The 15,722-nt window shown below is 57.4% G+C and overlaps 1 protein-coding gene across 2 annotated transcripts; it reads left to right on the top strand.

The window, feature by feature from the left end:
• Positions 1-864: 864 nt before the first annotated feature.
• On the top strand, positions 865-15,630 carry SAMD14 (sterile alpha motif domain containing 14). 2 transcript variants are annotated; one of them, XM_030840244.2, is made up of 10 exons: positions 867-1,475; positions 4,930-4,984; positions 9,479-9,645; positions 10,079-10,367; positions 11,088-11,175; positions 11,266-11,340; positions 11,447-11,606; positions 12,813-12,932; positions 13,020-13,175; positions 13,988-15,630. In XM_030840244.2, exons 2-10 carry the CDS (start codon positions 4,942-4,944, stop codon positions 14,141-14,143), a joined length of 1,254 nt encoding a protein of 417 aa, XP_030696104.1. In that variant the 5' UTR covers positions 867-1,475; positions 4,930-4,941; the 3' UTR covers positions 14,144-15,630. The 2 variants fall into 2 exon arrangements, with proteins under 2 accessions (XP_030696111.1, XP_030696104.1); XM_030840251.2 differs by lacking the exon at positions 4,930-4,984 and having other exon boundaries at positions 865-1,475.
• Positions 15,631-15,722: the final 92 nt, after the last annotated feature.

The raw sequence follows: 15,722 nt of genomic DNA, 5'->3' as shown, positions 1-15,722 counted from the left end.
GTCATCTAGACCCCTCCTTCTCCTTCTGTGGCCAGCCAGTCCCCAAATCCTGTCAGTTTCTTCAATTCTACATCCTTAATCTTCCTCATCACGATCTTTGATCTTCGTGCCCACTGCCGTCACCTCTCAACAGCCTCATGAGCGGTGCCCCAGCCTTCAGGCAGCCTTCTCCAAAGGAGCCGAGGGGTTCTTCCTAAAATGCAGATCAGAGCCCCTCACTCCTCTGTTACTTTTTCCCCTGTGGCTGGTAGGATAAAGTGCAAGCCCCCCCCCCATCCTTCATCTTCCTCTCCTTTCCTCCCCACCCCCACAAGTCCCCCTAGCACTTCTACCCTGGCCTGGCCTGCAGAAGTAGCCAACAGGTCACCTCCTCCGGGAATCCTCCTGGATCACTTCCACACACAGCCCCCCGCCCCGGTCCTCACCCGTCCCCGGGCGAGGCCTGGCTCCCTCTGGTGTGCTCTCCCCGCGCTGAAGTGTCCTCTGTGAACCAAGGCTCACAGCACCCGCTCTCTTGAGGGCCTCCCCACTCGTCTGTCCCCCTGACAACGCTGCGAGAGCCACGACGGCCCGGACCGGGTCGGCTCTGCTCTCCACGGTCCCCTCGGGCCTCGGCGCATCCGACTGCTCTGTGGGCTTCTGTTGAATGGATGAATCAGGAGCCCTCACAGGCCTTGCAGAGGAGGCAGAAGCCCCGTAGGTCCTAAGGTGGGGCCGCATCTCCGTCCGCTCACACCCGCCCCGACTCCCGCGGGCCGAGAAGTAGTGGTAACTAGAATCCCCTCGCCCGGCTCCGCCAGCCGGGGCCGCCTCCTCCCTCCCCCGTGCTCCCGCTGCCTCCGCCCCTCCCTCCCTCCCTCCCTCCCGTTCTTTGTCTCCCGGGCGCCCGGCCTCCCCGCCACGCGCCCCCTCATCGCCCCTTCCCTGGGGACCCCCCGCGGATCCCCGTTGACACGACGCTAAGAGTATCCGCCTGCCAGGCGGGGGACCCCGCGTCCAGCCGGGCGGGGCGGGGAGACGGTTTCTCTCTCTCTCTCTCCCTCCCTCTCTCTTCTCTTCTCTCCTCTCCTCTCCTCTCGTCTCCTCTCGTCTCCTCTCCTCTCTCTCTCTCTCACACACACACACACACACACACTCACACACACACACTCGCACACACACGCACACACACGCACGGAGCATCCTCCCGTCAGGTCTCCTGGTCCAGCCCCTCCCGCCGTGCCTCCTGCTTCCTGCAAACCTTCTCCTTCTCTCTCCGAACTCCCCCACCCCCACCCCCACATTCCCTCCGGCTCCAAGACCCCCCTCGCTGACCCCTACCCCTACTCCCGGGATGGAGCGGATGGAGCCAGCCCGGAGCCCCCCGAGGCCGGGGTGACTGTCCCCCGCCCCTCTCCCGCCTGGCCCCAGCCCCAAACACCATGGGCCTGAGGGGATTCTGAGGCGCCGGACGCTGAAGATGACAGATGCTGGAGGTGAGGTATTGGGACCCCAAGAGCCCCAAGTTGGACGGGGAAGCGGAGCTGGGGGGGTCTCCGGCTTGCGGTGGGAACCCGAGTGGGGTTGGATAGGGCGAAGAGACAAGGACCTTTCTTCCCCTGTCCCTAGGGCGGCCCGCACAGAGCTAGGGTTCTGGGCCGTTAGGAGATGGGGTGGAGATAGGATTTGTGTCCCTAATCCTCTCCCTTTGCCCGAGGTCCGGAGAGATTAATTTTTTTAAAAAACTGGTGTTGGGGGAGGGGGGAGAGCTTAACCCCTTCTTGCCTGGTGCGGAGTTGGACTAATGGATCGGACAGAACTAGCCACTTGGCTCTGATTGGGCAATAGGGGCCCCGAGAGTGCAGAAGGTGCCCTGTCCTCCACCCCCACCCCATCTCCAGTGGTGCTTGCTGGATGCCCCCAGCTTGGGCCTTATGGGAGGGGGTCGCCCCTTTCTCTAGCTCCACACTGCCTCCCCCTGCCCCAGCCTCCTCTCCCAACCATCCCTCCCCAGTTGCACTTCTTTCTCGGGCTCCTTCTCCTCTTCCAGGGCCCCTTTCCTCTTTCCTTCCCCACTGAGGGCCGCCTCTCTCCTGGCAGCCGATTCTGCCCTTCTGCACCCCTCCCCTGGGCCTCACTCAGGGCTGCTGGAGCCCTGTCTCTACTGCTTCTTCCCCTGGCCCCGCTGCCGCCGCTGCTCTCAGGCTCATCTCCTTCTTGCTCTTTCTTCCTCTGCAGCTCTGTAGACTGACTCTCCACCAACCTGTCTCTGTCCTGCTCCCCATTTCCTCTCCAGGGCTTGTGTACCCTTTCTTTGTCTTTCTCCTTCCCCTGGGTCCCAGGAAACTTAGAGTTCACCTGCCTCCCTTTCTCATAGGGAAGGGTCAAAAGTTATTGGTGTTCTTCTCCGGGAATTGGGAAGTTTGGGGAGGAAGGAGTGGCCTGGTAGAGTCAGAGCCCAGACTGCATCCAGAGAACAGGTTCATTTCTACCTTGTAGTGGTTACCTGGTTTGAATGTGCATGTATGAGTGTGGCGTGTGTGTGTGTGTGTGTGTGTGTGTGTAGGAGTGTAATGTTGTAGGAGTGTAAATGGGGGGGATGTCTAATTTACCAAGGTTCAGTGTTGGAAGGGGGGGTGGGAAGGGCCTGGTGACATTCTGATGTCATGCTTCCCAGAGTTCCCCAAGGGACAGCGTAGGAAGGGTCCCCCATACACCCCCCAGGGAGTTAGTTGTTGAAGAAAGCGGTTTGTGCTGAATCAGAATTCATTCGGCACTGATGTGAGCTGGAGGCCCCAGCCCACCCCAGAGCATACCTGAAAGAGGATGGCATCCACAAGAGGGTCTCCACCCTAAACTGGGACCTTGAATAAAGAGCACATGGGCTCTCCATTCTCAGGTGGTCTAAGAGAGGAAGCACCCTCAGGGAACCTCCATTCTGATGGGAGAGGCAGTTCTTATCTTCAGAGATTCCCTCTTCTGATGGGGAATACTGCCCCTTCTCCTCAGGAGCTCCCATCTGATGTGGCAGAGATATGACCCAGTTAGGGAATCAACGAAGTATGAAAAATTACTCATTTCCTAGTAGTGGGGAAGAGTGGATTTAGAAATTATATAGACAAATGAGAGGAGTGAGGGCTATCTGGGACAGCTTTCTGGAGGAGGTGGCAGCTAGGTCCTGGTCAGATGAGCTTTGCGATTGAAGGAGGGAATTTAGTTCATTCTTAGGGGCAGCCTCTCTTCCCATCTACCCCTTCAGGACAGGAAGAGAGGTTCTAGAACTTCTCTGTTACTAGCACCCAGGGTTGAAGAATGGCAGGAGGGTTCCTGGAGGGCCCACATCCCTGGCTCCTTCTCATACCTCATTTCCTGCTTGCAGCCCCAAGCACCCGCAGAGCCTGGGGTGGAGGTAGCTTTGAAGCGTATCCGGTCCTAGCGGGTATGGACCAGCTCCCTTACCTCTACCCCTGTCCCTTCTCCCAGCAGTGTTCTTTCCTCATGAGCAGGTTCCCAAACTGCAGATCACCACCCAGGATAGAGCTGAGGGGCAGGAGACTGTGGTCAAGGTCGAGTTCTGCCTCTTAGCTCCTGCATCTCAGTTTTCCCATCTGTAAAGTGGGGACACTAAGAGTCCCGAGCCTGGACAGTTCACAGTGCGATGAATCTATGTAATAACAGAAGAGGAGAATCGGAAAAGACCAAGCAGGCATGAGGTAGCTTTCCCACACCCGTCAAATGGGTGGTCTAATGCAGTGCTCTGCCCTTCTCATGGGGACCTGAGTGTTAGAAGTAATTGGAGATTACGTCCCAGGCATGCAGCATGCCCCTGACCCTGAGCTTCCTCCTTCTCCCCTCATCTGATATTCCCCTGCTTCTCTGACACCCAGGCTTTGGTTTAGGGATGCTGCAATCCTACATCTGCTAGGAAGCCTGCCCAAATTGTTCCGGCTACATATATCCTGCTTTCCCACCTGCCCTCCCTTTCTTACTTCCCACAAACAAAACCAAACCCCTGTCCATCCATATGTCTTCCCAGAACATTATCTGATGCATCATAGAGATTTTGCTCTACACTGTTCTGCTATGGGTACTCTTTATACCCTTCTGCATCTGTGAGTCTGTCTTGAACTGTGAGAACTGTGACTTTGTCAAGAACAGTGGCCCTGTTGATGATGCCAGCTTCCTGAACAGCTCATGTTCAGGAAGACAGGTGGTGAGTGCACCAGTGATGAGAGTGGGGGGAGGCAGGACTGGGTGATGGATGGGAAGATGGATGGGTGGATGGTATAAATTGACGGATGTAAAAATGGGTGGATGGTTGGACGGGGCGGATGGTGGATGGATGGGTGGCTGGAAAGATAGATGTTTGGACAGATGATGGATGGGTGAATGAGTGGACGGTGAATAGGCAAGTAGATGCATGGATAAGTAGGGACGTAAGTAGGTGGGTGGATGGAAGAACCTGGGTTCTCATTTTGATCTTGCCATTAACTTATTATGCGATCTTAGATCAGTCATTCTCCTGTCTGTTTCTTTATTTGTAAAATGAGAGGATTGGATTTAATAGTCTCCAAGATTTCTCCCAGATTTGATATTGGACAGCTTATGATGATTAAAAGCTTTTAGGGAATGCTAATGACGGAAGGGCCCAAGACAGTGACGGGGAGAGAAGTTCAGTGACCCGTGTGCAGGCACTCAGCAAATCAGCTTGGACCCGGGCTGCAGGACAGCCTGTGTCTATACCCTGGACTCGCTTCTACCTCCTGCCTGCCCCAACCATCTGGGCTGTGGTTCAGATGATTTCTCTTTCAGGGGCCAGAGAAAGAGTTGTAAGGAGAGGTGAGGGCCGGAAGGCTAGGAGCAGGTAGCCGTTGGCAGCTCCCTTGCCTGCACCAACCTGAACCTCTTATCCATGGTCTTCTTCTCCTCTTTCTCCTCTTGTCCTCCCAGCTCTCTTGAGTCATGGCTTCTTCAAAGCTCCGAGAACCTGCGGATGAGGTTTTCGGTAAGTTCTGTTTGGCTCTATCTCTAGCCAAGGCTATCGGGCCTTGGGGGAGAGGAGTCCTGGTAACTTCAGTGTGTGTGTGTGTGTGTGTGTGTGTGTGTGTGTGTGTGTGTGTGTGTGTGTGTATTTTGGCCTTACAGCCTGATTTTTTGTCACCATTATCTGAGTAGATATCCAATTACAACACGATGATAATAAGGGTCCCCATTTATTAAGTGCTTGTCTCATGCCAGGTACTAGGCTAGCACCCCCATTTCACATGCACAGTATCATTTAACCCTCACAACAAGGCTAAGGAGTGTGCCCACTTGTCCTACGCCTAGGACACGGAGCACAGAAGTGACTTGCTTTAAAGATCACACTGCAAGTTAGTGGCAGAGCTGGGACTAAAACTCCAGACTGCCTAACTCCCTGCTGGCAGCCACTGTGCTGTATGTACACCAGTATTCCCCAGCGCAGGTGACACAGGTTACCTCCGAGCTGCATAAATAAGGGACCTCATCTGCATGGATGTGCAGGGAAATCAAAAATGCATAACACACACTCAGCATCTACATCCTCGGGGCACCCCCAGACCGACCCCCCTGTGTTCTCACTGGGGTGCATGGACACCCCCCCACTCCATCATTTACCCCCTGCAGCCTTTCTATTGTGTGGATTAGAGAAAGACCACTGACGGGGCACAGTTCCCAGCATGCACTGGGGTGGAAAGGCTGTTTACCAGCTGGGTTGGGTGGAGGACGCGGTGGAGGCAGAAAGCTCGCGGTGGAGGCAGAAAGCTCGCGGTGGAGGCAGAAAGCTCGCGTATGCAGCCCTCAGGACTCTCAGCTGGGAGGGGCTCCTAGCTGTGGAATGCCACAGGGCCTCCAGTTTCTCCACCCCTGCCTCTCATCTCTACCTTCCTTGCCCTCTCCTCCTCCCACTTCCCCGCTCACCTCTCTCTCCCCTGTGGCTGCCACAGGCCCCGGCAATGCCAACGCCGCCCGCCGGAACTGCTGCCTCCTGGCTCCTGGGGAACTGCTTCCCGGCCTGGCCTCCCTGGGGCCTGTGCACGGAGGCTTTGCCTCGGGGACGCCCCCAGCCTCGAACTGTCTCTGGGCCTCAGACTCTGAGTCTCTCCATCCCCACGCAGGCCCAGCCTGACCCCTGGCCTGGCAGAGGCGAGCTCCCCGTTCCTTGGGCTTTTTGGCCTCCGCTCCCCCACCCCCGACCCTTCCTGTTTTCCTTCTCCCTGACCTGCTGAGGTAGCTGCCTGCCTGGCAGCCTTCCTGAAGAGAAAGGCGATGAAATATTCATGACTTCCCACTGCCCAGGGCCGGGCTAACTCCCAGGGAGAGAGGGAGAGGGAGAGCAAGATGGTGGGAGGGATGGACAAGGTGATGAGGGCCTGGTAGAGTAAGGGACCAGAGGAGAGGCTGGCCCCACCTTGCCTCAAAAAGCCCCAAGCCCCTTAGGAGTTCCTTTGCTCCCTAGACCCTCCACGGTAAGATGACCATGGTTTTGATGTGGCCCAGATTCAGGTGCAGAGAGCCCTTCTCCACGGCCCAGGGCGGCTGGGCACCAGCTGCGCGCTGGACGGGTCGAGGAGGCTCATGAGCTCCCTTCCAGGAGCCCTGCCTACTGTCCTTAACTCCCTCTGCACCCTGGGCCAAACTTTCCTCTCCAAGGAAAGTAAGGGCCTGTAAGGTGAGGGGTTGGACTCACAAGTCACTCCCATCTCTGCCTCAGAGGACGTAGAGAGGGCTTGGTGGTTACACACGGAGCCCTGGAGCCGGAGCCCGAAGGCCTATGACCCTGGCCTGCTCTTCACCAGCCCTAACCCTCGGGCAAATGAAGGCTGCCCTGGGGGTTCTTGGAGTCGCTTCCTCCTTGGGTTGTGGGGAGGTTTAAAGGAGCTAGTAACTGTAAAACGCTCAGAACACTCATATACACATACACTCTCTCACACACACACTATTCTATGCCTGTGTTAGTGCAATGAACAAAAGAGAGAAACGTCTGCCTTCACGGAGCTGACGTTTTAATGGGTGGAGAGACAATAAACTAAATTAGTAAAATATATGGTATGCCAGAGGATGACAAATGATATAGGAAAAAATTTAGCAGTGGGGGTTTGGGGGGTATTCTAAATTGGGTGGTCTCTCAGTGAGAGAAAGCATTTAAGCAGAGACTTGAAGGAGGTGAGAGAGAGAACTGTGCAGAAATCTGTGGCAAGAGCCTTGCAGGAAAGGGAAGAGGAAGTGCAAAGGCCCTGAGGTGCAGGATAGCTGGTGTAAGGAAGAGCCAGGAGGCCAGGGTGGCTGGAGCAGAGGGAAGAAGAGGGAGAGAGTCGCTGAGCTGCCTGAGTCTGGAGGCCGTGGTAAGAACTCGGCTTCTTACTCTGTGAGAGATGGAAGTCACTGGAGGGTTCTGAGCGGAGGGAGGCGTGACCTGGGCTGACATGTTTTATCAGGATCACTCTGGCTGCCGGGTTGAAATTAGGCCGTAAATGGGAAAGGGAGGAGGAGGGAAGACCAGCCGGGATGATCTGTAATAATGGAGGCAAGAGGTAGTAGTGACCTAGACCAGGAATGCTGTGTGTTCTCCCTCTCCTTTCCTCTCCCCTCCTCCTTCTCCCCACATGTATACATGTATGTAAGTGCATGTGTATAGACACATATACACAATATTTTACTGTGGGAAGTCAAAAGTAGAGAGACTAGCACAATGTACCCCATCATACGCTTACGTACTCATCTCTCAACCTCAACCATCATCAACTCATGGACAGTCTTGTTTCATCTACATCCCCTTCCACTCTCCACTCCTAGTCTCCTGGATTATTTTGAACCTAACCCAAAACATCATGTCATTTCACCATAAATATTTCAGCATGTCTAGATATATTTCCAAAGTAGAGCTAACAGGAATTGTGGACGGATCAGTTTGCAGGGTGAGAGGGAGAGGGAGGAATCACGGGTGACTCCAGGGGTTTGGCCTGAGCAGCTGCAAGGATGGAGACGCCATTCACTGAGCTGGGCAGACCGGGCAGCTTAGGGGGTAGGGAGGTCAGGTGTCCAATTGTGACATATACGTTGAAGATGCCCATTGGACATCCAAGTGGAGGTGTCAAGTAGGCAGCTGGACACATGAATTACCAACTGGGTCTGAGAGGAGTGACTGGGTGGACAGTGGGGCCTTTCAGTGAGCCAGGGACAGAGAACCAGTTTGAGGCAAGGTGGTGGGTTCGTTTGATGGGCTGAGTTTGAGGTCCTTGGGTGATTCTGACATGGTAAGTTCCCTGGCAGGTGCTGAGGTGCCCAGACTTGGAATTCAGGGGAGGGGTCAGAGTTGGAAATAGGTATAGGTAGTAGTTCAGCCACTGGGGTGGCTTAGGGGGTGTCTGCAGACAAGGGAAAGAGGAGCAGGCAAGGCAGGGCCTTGAGTGATGGGATGGGGTCCCTGAGATCATGAGGGGTGGAGTGGTGAAGAAAGGTCTTAACCCATGCTGAGGTCTGGGAAGAACCTGTTCTGCCTGGAGAAGCTCAGGGTCACTGCAGAGTGAAGGTTGCATTCTCCGATGGAGCAAACGGAAAGTGAAACTTGGAGCAGGAGGGTCTATGCATAATCTGTTGGGTTTGCCTACTCTTCCGCCATGTCCTCATCCAGGACCTAGCCCTGGGCCACGGACCCCAGGACGGGAGAGACAGCCTTCAGGGGTCTGTAGGCTTTCCTCTCTGCCACCACCGCTGGCTTTTGGGGGTCCCTCTGCTCCAGTTACCTGTGAGCCCTCTAGATGCTCAGCAGTGCTGTCTCTGAGCATGACCTTGAGCGTGGCACAGCAAGCCAGTGTCCCCAGCAGGGCCAATCTCTGGAGCTAGACTAGCCAGGCTCAAATCCCAGCCCACTGCTAGCTGCTGGCCTCAGTCAAGAGACTTAACCTCTCTGATCCTCAGTTTGCTCAGCTGTGAAATGTCCCTAGCAGCTGTGCCTAGCCTGCGGGTTGTTCTAGGTAGACAAGGTGTTGTATGTATGTCCTGGCGTGTAGTGGGCGCTTCCTCAGTGGTAGCAGTTACAACCATGCTCTCTCCGGCCTCATCCTCCAGTCCTTCCCTCCACAAACCTGCCCTCCCATTGCCCTGGAGGTGCCCGCCCCCAGCTTCCCTTCCTCCCAGGACTGCATATACCAGTTTTGCCACCCTCCTCTCTTGTAAACTCCCATCCAGACCTTAAGACCCAGCTTTGGTGTTTCCTCCTCCAACCCATCCAAACAGAGCCATCCTGTCCTCTGTGCCCGTGAGAGGTTCCATCACACACTGTATGTATGAGCTGATATGTCCAGCTCCCTGCGAGACTGTGAAAGACCCAGCTCTCCATCTCATAGGACTATCAGTGCCCTGCACTTGGAGACATTTGTTGAATGCCTGGGTGTGAGTACAGGTGGCCACTTGAGGTGGGCCTCCGGGATTGCTGTCCTCATGTGTCTGGTCTCTGCCCCTCTTCCCTGGTTTGCAGACCTGGACTTGGCTGTGCCAGAGACCGTCAGACTGGACAGCAGTTTACACAAGGCCCGAGCCCAGCTACTGGCCAAGGGCCGGAGACACAGGCCCTCCCGCTCGAGGCTTCGGGACAGTGCCAGCTCTGCAGAGGATGGTGAAGGCTCCGATGGGCCCGGAGGCAAGGTTGGGGCAATCCACCCAATCGCACATACCCCAACCCACCCTTCTTGCTCCTGGATAGTCCCTCCAAACCACTCTTCCAGGGAAACCACACCCCTAGACTTCTGACATAATAAGGCTAACAAATATTAGCTGCAGTTCAATTCCGGCTCATCTCATCCTTTCAAGGAAGGTATTATCCCCATCTTCCAGACAACGAAATTGAGGCTCTCAGAGGTTCACTAACAAAGTCACACAGTTAGTAAGTGAAGGAGGCGGGATCCAGCCCCAGCCCATGTGACCGGAAGTCCCGTTTCCCACCTCTCGCTGCCCAGCCACCTCTCGGCCCAAGGCACGAGGAAACCCTCCCTCCAAGTCCCGGAAGGACCTAGGAGCCCGCGCTCCCCTCCGGGAAGAGGGGAGGAGGGTTGGCGGTGAGCGGCTGCCCCTTCCCCAGGTGACCGATGGCTGCGGGAGCCCCCTGCACCGGCTGCGCTCACCTCTGCACTCGGGCCCGGGGTCCCCAGCCGGGAGCTCCTTCTGCCTGGAGCCCCCGGGGTTGCGGCGCAGCCTGGACGAGGACGAGCCGCCGCCCTCGCCGCTCGCACGCTACCGACCCCTGCACAACGCCGCCTCGCACGAGGGCCTGGCCGCCGCCTCCTGCTCGCCGCCGCGCTCCGCGCCCTCGTCCGACAGCTCGCCCAGCTTCGTGCGCCGCCATCCCCGCGCCGAGCCGCACAGCGAAGGTGAGCGGCGGCCGGCGCGGCGCCCCCTGCTGGCAAGAGGTCCCTTGGGCGCCGAAGTGCGTGGCGGGATCCGAGGGGCAGGGTGGCTGGGGAAGGTGGGGAATAAAGACCACGGTTCTTTCACTCATTTCCCGAGCGCCTTAATATGTGCCAGGCACTGCTGGGCACTGACACAGAAGAGCAAGCAGATGCAGTTCTCGTCCTCACGGGGCTTATAGGTTCGAGCAGAAACAATCAAATCATCCATTGATTAAACGTATAGTTACAAGGTGTATTAAGTGCTATGTGAGAAAACAGTGCGCGGGGTGGGAGAGCATATATCAGCGTGAAAGCATCCTGGGAGCAGTTGGGAGCATCCTGGAAGGCTTCTCTGAGGAAGTGACATGTGAGCCAAGATTAGAAGGTTGGCTACAAGTTGGACAAGATAAAATTAACAGTAAACAGCAGTGGTCCCTACGTTTTCAGCGTGGTTTATGGTTTGTCTAAGGCTTTCATCAACATCTTATTAGGTCTCATGAAACAGGCAGTGTCATTATCCCCGTATTTGAGATGCAGGAAGCTCAGAAGGTAGTAACTTGTCCTAGGTCACACAGCTAGTGAAGGGCACCAGAGCCAGGTTACCTGATTCTAAGTCGAGAGAATTCCTACCACCTCACTGGCAGCTGGAAGAGGCAGACAAGCCACCACCCAGGCTATTTTCTTCCTTCTCTTCCACAAAAGATGACAGCCGGGATGCCAGCCCACCTGAGCCCGCCAGCCCTACCATCGGCCTGGATAAGAAGACTCGCCGCAAGTTCCTGGACCTGGGGTGAGTGGAAGAGGGGCCAAGAACAAAGGCTTGGGGATGGGGGTAGCACAGTGGGCAGCACTGTCCCACTCCCCCTCGCCCTCCCCACAGGGTCACCTTACGCCGAGCCTCCACTAGCAAGAGCCGGAAGGAGAAGGGCAGCAACCGTCTGTCCATGGGCAGCAGGTAAGAGGTACCCACAGCCCCTCAGCCGCAGCTTTTGCCCCCAGCTCCCTGGGGGCCCCAGCCCTTGCCTTGGTGCCCACACCCATGCAGGGCGCTCTCTCCACAGGGAGTCGGTGGAGGGGTCCGGCAGGTCAGGGGGCTCCCCGTTCCTGCCCTTTTCCTGGTTCACAGACAGTGGCAAGGGCTCGGCGTGTGCTGGCAGCACCACCTCCCCGGCCTGCTCCCCTAAACACGAGCGCTTCAGCCCTAAGAAGTCAGCTTCTCAGGTGAGTCTGTGGCCCTCTGGCTCCCATACTGGCCCCCAGACTCAGGTGACATGAAGACATACTTCCCCCTGGCTTGGGCTGGGATCCAGGCATTCCTGGAGTCCATCTGTCTGTCCATGGAGCCATTCCGTGATCCATTAATTCATCCAGTTTCTGAGTTCAGGCATTCGCTCATTCACTTGTTTATATGCTGAGTGGCTCCTTCATTGATTCGTTCATTGCTGCCTCCAGGATCCCCTAGTACACACCCGGCCTGAGGGCTCCTCTATCCCTGCTATCTCTCCTGCCTGGCTCAGTTCTGGCCCCATGTCCTGTCTTAGGAGCTGGGCTACGTGTGTGGTGTGGTGATGCTTGGGGGAAGCAGAGATGAACAGGACCCCAACCTAGCTAGTGCTCAGAAAGTGCACTAGCTGTGGGAGAAGTGAGACCGAGTAGCAGAAGCAAGAACGGGCAACTGTTTACGTTCCCCGGGACTCCGCGGTCTACAAAGCTCTGAGCGCATGTTTTTGCTTTACTCTCACAAAGGCTCAGTGAAGTGGGGGAGGCAGACACACTCACCCCCATTGTACAGATAAGCAAATGCAAGCCCAGACTGAAGGCATGTGCCTACAGACTCAGTTGGATTTAGGTGCCAGGCGCTATGACTCCCAGCCCTGTGCTTGTTCTGTGATTCTGTTCCTTATGTGCAGCCTGGTCAGAGATCAGAAAACTGGAAATTCAGGGGAGAAGGGATCCCTCCCTTTCTTCCTTCCCTTGTGCTGGGCCCTGGTGAACAGACACAGCCCAGGCCCTCACAGAGCTCACAGTCCAGTGAGGACAAAGACATCTAACCAGGTTTTTACGAGCCAGGGTGCTAGAGGCCATGCTGGGGAGGCACAAGGCAGAGACGTCCGACCCAGCGCGAGGGAATCCCAGTCCGCTGTCTAGAATGCGACACCAGTCTGACCTCCTCCATTCCTGCTAACTACTCCGCCTGGCTCAGTTCTAGCCCCACGTCCTCCCAGAGGCCTCAGATGCGATGTCTCGCACGGGTTGCCGCGCCCTGCGTGGCCGCCTAGCTCCTGGCTCACTGCGAGGGCCCTGAGCAACTCCTGGTGCCCAGCCCTGGGCTTCAGCTTCCTCTGGATGGGGCTGGAGGGCCGGGGGTGACTGCCTTGCGCTTGGAGGTGAGCTCTCTCCTCAGCAGCGTGCCCCCCTCCTGTCTAGGAATCCACTCTGAGTGATGACTCCACACCCCCCAGCAGCAGCCCCAAGATTCCAAGTGGTCCCCGGCAGGCGGCCAAGTGTTCCTACCCCTACCACACACTGTCCCAGTCTTCGGATGAGGTAAGCAGGCCCTGACGTCTGACGCAGCCAGGTGTGCGGGCCACGGGCCACGCCTTCCCCCCTCACGCTCCTTGGTCTCCGCCCCAGTTTCTGGATGAACCTCTCCCCACCATCTACCACTGGACCAGTCAGCAGGTGGGCCAGTGGCTGCACAGCCTCAACCTGGAGCAGTACGCTGCTGAGTTTGCTGCGAGGCAGGTGGATGGGCCGCAGCTACTGCAGCTGGATGGAAGCAAACTGAAGGTGGGTCAGAGTACGAGGACCACGACCCAGCCAGAGCCTGAGGCAACCTTCAAGAATTAGGATCCCCTCATCCTGACCTTTCCACTCCCGTTAAGACCACTGCCCTGGCCTCTGACCTCTAGGCAAGATCCCCGGCCTGATCGCTGCTCTCTAGTCTGGGTTCCCAGTCTGACTCCAGCCCAATTCCTCAGTTTGACCTTCAAGCTCCAGCCCAAGTCTCCAGGTTGACCTCTGACCTTGAGGACTAGCCTATCCTCTGACTCTTCACTCTAATCAGTCTCCCGCGGTCATCTCACCTGATTCTTGGAGTCTTAGTCTCCAAGACTAAGAATCTTGGAGGCTGGTGGTTGTGGGAGGGAACGAGTCGGGGCGGGGGGGTGGGGGGCGGTGGCAGGGGGCTTCTGGCCTGTTGTGCACCCTCTGCTGAGCTGCTTGGGGAAGCGGTGGTGCAAAGAGTCCCCCAGGAAGTCTCTGGGATGGAGAGGGGACTCAGCTACTGACTAGCTGTGTGACCTTGGACATTTTGCTCCCCGTCTCTGGGCCTCAGGGGATCAGGCAGGGTCATGCCGAGGCTGAAATCCTGAGTGGAGGAATATGGGAGCCAACCCTCTACCCTCATCTCTCCCAGTCACTCCCATTCCAAATTCTTGCCCTGAGGGTTCTGATCCATCAGCAAGTCTGGGAGGCGGAGGCTGAGGGCTGGCAAGAGCTCCGGATAGAATACACCTGGGGCACAGAGAACCCGGGGCTTGGGTTGGCCAGGCCTGGGTGGCTCCGGGGCTCTTCCCCTCACCCTTGGATTCCTTCCCCAGAGCCTGGGGCTCAGCAACTCACATGACCGGGCGCTAGTGAAGCGGAAGTTGAAGGAGCTGGCAGCGGCCGCTGAGAAGGAGCGCAAGGCCCAGGAGAAGGCTGCGCGGCAGCGTGAGAAGCTCCGGCGCAGGGAGCAGACGGCCAAGAGGAGCTAGGGGCACGGGCGGGCAGCTGCTGGGCTCTGAGGGCACAGGCCGCCCGGGGAAGTGGGGCCTGGCCCCATGCTCTCAGGAGGAACAGCCCTCTCACCCTGTCTTCTATCTGGACCCAGATTCCTCAGAAAGGGAGACCCCAGGGGGAGGACCCAGTAATAAACCCCATTTCAAGGACTCGTCTGGCACAGGGTTCCTGGGGGAAGTGGCAGATTATGGGCAGAGAAGCCAGGGCTGAAGCAAGTCTGGGAGCCCAAAAGTGCCTGAGTCATTCCGACCCTCTGCCCTCAGGCCGTGGTGGTCCTGGGACCAGCAGTGAGTTAGGAGGCCTGCTTACCTACCAGAAGCCCTGGGCTCAGGTGGGCCGGGCATCTCTGCAGGAGCAGGTAGATAGAGCAGCTCCTTGCCAGCTCTCCCAGGTGACTGTGTCAGGAGAGCCCGTTCTGCTCCGCAGGGAGGCTGGTGGGCCTGCAGCACGTTGCATGCAAGGTGGGCTCCCAGTCTGCACTCCTCAACAGGAGGGCAGAGAAAGCAGCATGACTACCCCACATCATCTCTGCGAGGACTTCAGAAGGAAGGGAGGAGGCAAAGCTCCTCCTTTTCCCTGTCCCTGTCCTGTGGGTCTCTGTTGAGATAATGCCCTTGCAGGTCTGCCCCTCCTGAGGCCCAAAGCCTGGTCTTTGACCCACTCTCCAAGCTGGGCCCACTTCTGCTGCTCCCTCAGGGGCCACCTGGGCCCTCCCTGAGGACAGAGCAAACTTGGGAGCTGGTGGCCACGGAAGACACCCCCTACCAATGCCTAGATGGTCCTGAACTGGCGAATCCTCATCCCAGCCAGAGAGGCAGAATCTGGGAGGTCCCCCGGAGGCTGCTAAACTGGAGAGGTCCATCAGCCGTCCCCCATCTGCCCTGGTCCCTAGCGAGGCCTCAGTGGGTTCCAGAACTGGCAGACAGCGCGGGCTCCGGTTCCTGGGCCACAGGGAGGGGTGGGGCCGGCTCCCTGGGTGGGGGCGGAGTCCACCCCAGCAGCCCAGAGCAAGCCATCTGTCCTTGTAGGGAGGGAGTGTGCGGCTACGGTGCTGGCCAGCGGCGAGCCCAGCTTCTGGAGCGCTGGCCGGAGTTAACAATGAGGCCAGCGGCCTCTGATTAGAGACCTCCCTCCTCCTCCCATCCGTCTGGAGCGGTGGACAGGACCCGATGCATGCCTGCTCCCCTCGTTCCAGCCCAGGCGCTGTGGCCTGAGGGCTACCCCTATTCCTGGGTCTCAGTCCTTTCCTCCTCTCTGCTATCTGTGCCGGGAGAGGGGCTTCAGAGAGGGGACTGAGATATGGGGGCATCAGTACCATCTGGGCCCAGAGGAGGGGCCAGTGGGGAAGGTGAAAAGTTCCCAGGTCCTTGAAGCCATCAGGAGTTATCTGGGTGCCCACCTGCATGTGAAGGGGGAGGCGGTACTCAGTTTATTTCAATAAACACTTACGACGTGCCAGTGACCTTTCTGTCTGCCCCAGCTGGGGGGTTGGGCTGGGCCCCGAATGTGGGAGGCCACAGTCCCGTCCCTGGGTGCCGCACCGTCAAGTGCTCT

The sequence above is a fragment of the Globicephala melas genome, chromosome 20 (assembly GCF_963455315.2).
Source record: "Globicephala melas chromosome 20, mGloMel1.2, whole genome shotgun sequence".
In the NCBI taxonomy this organism is placed as follows: domain Eukaryota; kingdom Metazoa; phylum Chordata; class Mammalia; order Artiodactyla; family Delphinidae; genus Globicephala; species Globicephala melas.
This window is presented reverse-complemented; position numbering and strand designations above follow the sequence as displayed.

What these genes read in the sequence shown, in the direction of transcription:
- SAMD14 (XM_030840244.2), top strand. Translation starts at nt 4,942, where the DNA reads ATGGCTTCTTCAAAGCTCCGAGAACCTGCGGATGAGGTTTTCG. An exon ending in CCGATGGGCCCGGAGGCAAG is followed by an intron (nt 9,646 to 10,078) that starts GTTGGGGCAATC and finishes CCCCTTCCCCAG; the next exon opens with GTGACCGATGGCTGCGGGAG. An exon ending in TGTCCCAGTCTTCGGATGAG is followed by an intron (nt 12,933 to 13,019) that starts GTAAGCAGGCCC and finishes TCTCCGCCCCAG; the next exon opens with TTTCTGGATGAACCTCTCCC.